The following is a 6,150-nucleotide window of genomic DNA, read 5'->3' as shown; positions in this document are numbered from 1 at the left end:
TGTTCTCTCTTGCACTTGGTGGGAACTTTCTGCTTGTTGAGCTGCTTGGGGGGTTGGGGGGGCGGGTGGGATTGACAGTCTGCAGGCCAATATACAGAAGCAGCGGGGGGCGAAACAGCGCCCCCGTGTGGAAGCAGCGCTGAACGGCAGGGGGCCCGTATTCAAATGCACTGACGGGGCGTGTTCCTTTACCTGCGCTTTAAAGAGCAGCAACTTCTGAGTTTCTGCTGCACTTCAGAAGCGACCTTTACTCTCTCTCTCTCTCTCTCACTGAGGCACGGCGGCTCCTCCCGGACTTCTGCTCTCCTTCTGGGATTCTTTACGATAAAAAGATGGTCCCTTCACTGCAGAGCTGCTCTGAAGCCGCGTAGAAAAGACTCTCTGATTATGAAAGACCAACCAAGTCTCAGCAGACTGACTGATAAATAGACTTTAAGACCCAAAACTCAGTGGGAGGAATTTCAGTGCTGCGCTTTCTTCTCGCCGTTTCTGTCTCCACTGGCTGGATTTTTTCGCTTTTTGGATTTCCCCTCTGAAGCTCGTCCCGGAGACCTGTTTTCACCCAGTTTTTGAGCTTTATATCTCCGCGTTTGTGGCCTAAAGCGCTGTTCTAAAGGAGCTTTATCCGGGGGATGCTGAGCTCAGTGAAGATGGAGTGTGGCGAGGTTGGGGAGTGGAGTCTCTACAGCGAACCCAGCGAGGTTAGTCACCTATATCACTAATATCTCACTGATATCTCACTAATATCTCACTGATGGCTCTAATATTTGATTTATTTCACTTTTTATGTATTAAATCTCTAATGAAAGCGGGCCTAGTGCTGCACAGCGAGGCCTTTCAGTCCAGAGAGGGTCTATTTCTTTAAAAGAGAGAGGGAGAGATTAAAGTCACATTCACTTTATTTAATTTAATCTATTGTTTTATTTTTCGTTTATTAAGCTTGACTTGTAAAAAAAATAAAATTTTTGGATGATTTATTTTTTTTAAGTCTTAAATGAAGTTATTTCCCTCTAAAACGTACGGTAGCTATGCTGTGTTGTCTAAAAGCTTTTATTTAAGCTGTATTGACTTAATCTTCTCACTCTTTGGCCTTTAAGGCTTTAAGCCACGTTGCAGTGACGAGCTTCATTAGAGGGTTTGCTGGGGACAAAACAACGGTTAATAGAAGGTGTAACAAACACGTTTTAGCTAAAATGAGAGAATTTGTTGATCAGGGACTGAAACTAAAAACTACTATTAAAGAAAAAAAACAAGAAGAATGTTTATTATGAAAATATATTACATAAATATATGATTTTTTACCCGCTTTGCTCCAGTACTTACACTGAGAGGCTGTTCTATTTCACACAGGCTACAGAAGAATATTCAAAAAATTTGTATTTTATGAAGAAAAACACAGAAAATGCAAACTTAGAACATTCATTTCATTATTTTTCACTGTAAACATATTTAAACTTGTTCAGCTTTATGAAAGAGGGCGTAGAAATTTCCCCCACAGATGACGTTTTGCTTTTGTTGACTCTTGAATCTTCCAAAAGGACACTAATGATAAATTATAGCAGGTTATTTATATTATATTTTATCTGTATTTGTGTTCCTCACTAATGGCCTGAACAGCAAAGCTTCTTCAAACGCCTTTTACATTTTTTTTTTTAACTTTCGTTTACACAACCCAAGTCCTGTATTATAATCGAGAGCAGATAAAGTATAATTATATTTCATTTTCTATGTATTTATTATAAATATATTCTTCTTTAGTGGCCCAAACTTTCTTTAAATGTCATTGTTTTTGTTTATAAACTCTTGACTAACCCCAAATTACAATTCAGTGCAGTTAAAGCGTATTTTAAAATAGTTTACTTTGGTCATGTTCCTCTCCGAGTGCCGTGATAGTTTGTTTAAATACTATTGGAATGTTTTTCTTCTGTGTGGATTATTAAATCATTATAATTTAGTATATGTTCTGTAATTATTATTTCAGATGCATGTTTATGTCCATGTTCAGATTATATTGAATGTTTCTTTCTGTTTCTTTGGAATGGTCAGTTTTTTTTGTATATAAAGTTTTCTGAAGTTTAATCCAAATTACACCATTACATTTCAACATAATTGATTATTAGATTATCTCTATATTTATTATTTTGTCAGAGAGGTGTGAAAATGTCTTTATGTGTTAACTGAACATTTTTGTTTTAATCAGACTTTCAAAGTCATATTAGAATGAAATCCATCATAATTAATTATAGCTGAAACATAATTGCGTTATATTGTCTCTGTTTTTATTCTTTTACATTATTTTTTGGCATTTTTTCCGTGCGAGGAATAAAAATGTCTTTTTTTGTTTCTAAAGTCTTCCAAACTCTTCTCAGACGAACCCCAGTGTAATTAATTGTGTATTTATTTTATTTTAGATGTATTCCTCTCCAAGTGTCACAAACCCAGTGAGCGGCCTGAACAGCTACATCAACCTGAACTCTGCTGGTTCCGGCTCGGGCATGAATATGGGCTATCCCGGACCTGGACTAAGCACCAGTCCCCTGACTGGAATGGGTGGAGCTGTCAACCACATGAATTTGTCTCCGGTGGGCACCTCACTGAACCCGAATTCTCTGACCCAGCTCGGTTCTCCAGGTTCGTCTTTGGGTCCACTTTCTCACTACCAGAGCATCTCTCAGCCCATGTCCCAGCTCAGCTACCCATCTCCGACCTCTCTGACGCGGCCCAAAGAGGTGCCCAAGCCTTACCGCCGCTCGCTGACCCATGCCAAGCCTCCATACTCCTACATCTCCCTCATTACCATGGCGATACAGCAGTCCAGCAACAAGATGTTAACGCTAAACGAGATCTACCAGTGGATTATGGACCTTTTCCCTTATTACCGCGAGAACCAGCAGCGTTGGCAGAACTCCATCCGCCACTCGCTGTCCTTCAACGACTGCTTCGTCAAAGTGGCGCGATCGCCCGACAAGCCCGGCAAGGGTTCCTACTGGACTCTGCACCCGAACTCGGGCAACATGTTTGAAAACGGCTGCTACCTGCGCCGGCAGAAGAGGTTCAAGATCGAAGACAAACAGGGCAAAAAGTCCACCAACTCTGGAAAGTCTCAAGAAGGTGGAAATGGAAAGAACGGGCACCAGGATGGCATCCACGAGGATCACAGCCCAGCGGCGGGCTCAGATGGCGCTGATTCTGCCCAATCTGATGCCTCCCACTCTGGATCCATCTCTGAGGAACCTCAGAGGAACCTGGTGCCTCTAGATTGTCCTTCTCAAGCGACCAGCCTGGCACACAGCTCCCCGCTGCCCATTCCTTCATCTGTGCCAACCTCAATGCCCACCTCCAGCTCCCATCTCCACTCCCAGGGCATGGGGGCAGGGGCTCACTTGCTGCCCAGCCCACTCTCCAGCCCCATGCACCAGCACCTGGACCTGCAGAACGACCCCCTGAAGTCCATGGACCCTCACTACAACTTCAACCATCCGTTTTCCATCACCAACCTCATGTCCAACGAGCAGAAGATGGACCTCAAGTCATATCAAGACCAGGTCATGGCCTACAACAGCTATGCTGCTTCTTCTCCCGTAGCCGCTAAACAAATTTACGACAGCGCTGGACCTTCTGCCATGGACTCAGGGGCATACTACCAGACCCTCTACAGCAGGTCTGTCCTTAACGCGTCCTAACAGGTCAGCTACAGACTGAAACCGAGCTGGTTTATTCAAAAGAACACTCTAGAAACTCTAGAACACCTTAAGAGAGCTTCTCCTGGAACAGAAGTCCTAGTCCTGGAGCACCTTGTGGTGCTTTTCCTGCTCTAACACACCTGATCCAACTAATCAGCCCTTCCTGAGCTGAAGTTCGCGTGTTGGAGCAGGAAAACAACAACATGTGGAGATGTTGAGCTCTAGAAATGCTCTACGATCTCTCTCCAACAGACTTGTCCGAGGCTCAAGAGCAAGAGCATGCTCATTTCTTCTAAAACGTTGGTCACCAGCCCTCATCCTGGACATCTGCCTTCTCAGTTAAGGGGAATTGGACGTCAATTGTACAAAAAGTCCTGAACAAGTTTAGTTTGAACCCTAATCTTCTAAACATGATCTCCTCAGACATTCTTGAGCAGTTGGTGTGAGGGTTTTGGGTTGAAACCATATTTTGCAAAGACAGTAGACGTCCAGAAGCTGGGGTTGGTGACCTCTAGAAGCTCTCGGAAACTCTTAAAAACTCTCAGAAACTCTGACGAACTCTTTCAGCGCCCTACCAGACTCAAGAGCAAACAGTTCTGCTTCTTCTAGAAGGAAAACGGCAGCTCCACACTGTATTGATCCCTCAAAACCAATACAGTCCGCGTACAAAGGGTGAGCAGATGAACTTACAGAGTCAAAACAAAAACAAAAACAAAAAAAATCCATTTCAGTGACCTTTTCACCTTCTCTCAGCTTCAGGAACTGGACTTTCTGGACGTGGGACATTTCATTTATCCAAAATGTGTACTATGTATGTGTATATACTGACCGTGGCGTGGGGGAACAGGGAGCTAAGTGTTTATTTATGAAGGGAAGAAATTAATATATCTTTTTTTTGGAGTTTTCGTGTTTGTACAGGTAGCGGAGTCGAGTGCGTGAGTTGAGGTTACTGCAGTAAACGGCCGCAGCTGCTGCGTTACAGGGAAATCCGTCTGGTGTTACAGCGTGAGCTGCGATTCCTGTTAGAAAGTGCGCAAACACGCGTACTATGTACACGCAGCTCTTAGTGTAGGTAGTGTGGTTGCGACATGCATCATGGTTTAACCCTTTAAACTGTGCAGGTTTTCATTTTAAGGCTTATTATTCAGTAACTACTATGAAATATATATTTATATAAAGAAAAGAGACCCAGTATGTGGGGTTTTTTTGCAGTTTAAAGGGTTAAAAATGAGGTTTTCATTTATGCCAAAGCCATAAACAAGGACATTTTCGGTGTTGTTTTCATCCAGTTAAGAAAACAAAGTGGACTAAACTGTGGTAAACGTAAACATTTTTGGTCAGAATGGCTTTTTCAGAATCTCTGTTCAAAGTTTGTTTTTGCTCTGTTTTTATTTGTATGCCAGTAAAGCTGTATTGGTCACTAAAAGCAGGAGCAGTAAAGGCCATTTACACACAGTACTTTGCACTAGTGACCCCTCTGTTTTACCCCGGGGGGGGTTTCAAAGGGGGGTTTTCAATGACTTTTGTTACTACAGTGCCTTGTAACTACCTTATTGTACACTAAATGTCCGTATTCACTTTTTTCAGTTTCACTTTTATTTCTTCACTGACACGAAATATAGTCTCATCCAGAAAAGGCCAGGTCTTTCTTCATTATGGAGGAAAAAACAACAGTTTCAGGTCAGAATTTTGTGCTACGCTGTTTAGTGTTTATTTAAACCTTCTTCTCTGCTTTCAGTCAAAAAAAAAGACAAAAAGAAGTGCATTAATATAATATATATTGCTATATAAGGTTGATTTTATGGTGTGCATGTCATGATGATATGGATGTTATGTCTTTTTTCTTATTAAAAAAAAAAACAAAACTAAACTTTTTTGTGTCTTTGATCTTCAACATTATGAAACCTTATAAAAATGATGTTAATATTAGCAATAAATGTCAGTTTATCAAACAGACTTGTATTGGAAACCAGTGGATACTAAAGAGCCCATATCATGGATTTGATTTGTTTAGATTGATTTAGTATGTACACTGATGGTGATTGACGGGTCCACGTTTGACATTTGTGTTGTTTTAGGTATCAAAAACAGTAAAAGTAAATTTTTACTTCATAACTTTTATCCATTAGAAATAAACAGGCTGGTTTTGGTACTGCTCCTTTAAGACTGAAATATGTAAATGAGCTCTGTTCTGATTGGCTGAGCCTGAGAAAGCAGACCTGTCTGGAACATTCCTTATAATGCACGAATGGGTGGGGCTAAACTGCTGTAGGCTGAATAGAAGCGCATACGTAAATGTGTCATCACAAAATCGATGAATTCAAAACAGATGAGTTTGCATATATGGACCGTATGGAGAGTCAACAGTATGTTTAGAAACTTTAACAATGTTCAAACAGTGTTAAGAAAGTGAGGAAAATGCAGATTTCCATGATACGGGCCCTTTAATGTTTGTAGTTTTCCTCTA

General features: G+C 41.4%; 1 protein-coding gene across 1 annotated transcript; it reads left to right on the top strand.

Annotated features, from left to right (window-relative positions):
* Positions 1–217: 217 nt before the first annotated feature.
* Positions 218–5,553, top strand: foxa3 (forkhead box A3). The gene is made up of 2 exons (XM_036585074.1): positions 218–701; positions 2,412–5,553. Exons 1-2 carry the CDS (start codon positions 633–635, stop codon positions 3,681–3,683), a joined length of 1,341 nt encoding a protein of 446 aa, XP_036440967.1. The 5' UTR covers positions 218–632; the 3' UTR covers positions 3,684–5,553.
* The last annotated feature ends 597 nt before the right edge of the window (positions 5,554–6,150 follow it).

Source organism: Colossoma macropomum, unplaced genomic scaffold (assembly GCF_904425465.1).
Source record: "Colossoma macropomum unplaced genomic scaffold, Colossoma_macropomum, whole genome shotgun sequence".
NCBI classification, from domain to species: domain Eukaryota; kingdom Metazoa; phylum Chordata; class Actinopteri; order Characiformes; family Serrasalmidae; genus Colossoma; species Colossoma macropomum.
Note: the sequence above shows the minus strand (reverse complement) of the source record. Positions and strands in the feature narration are given on the sequence as shown.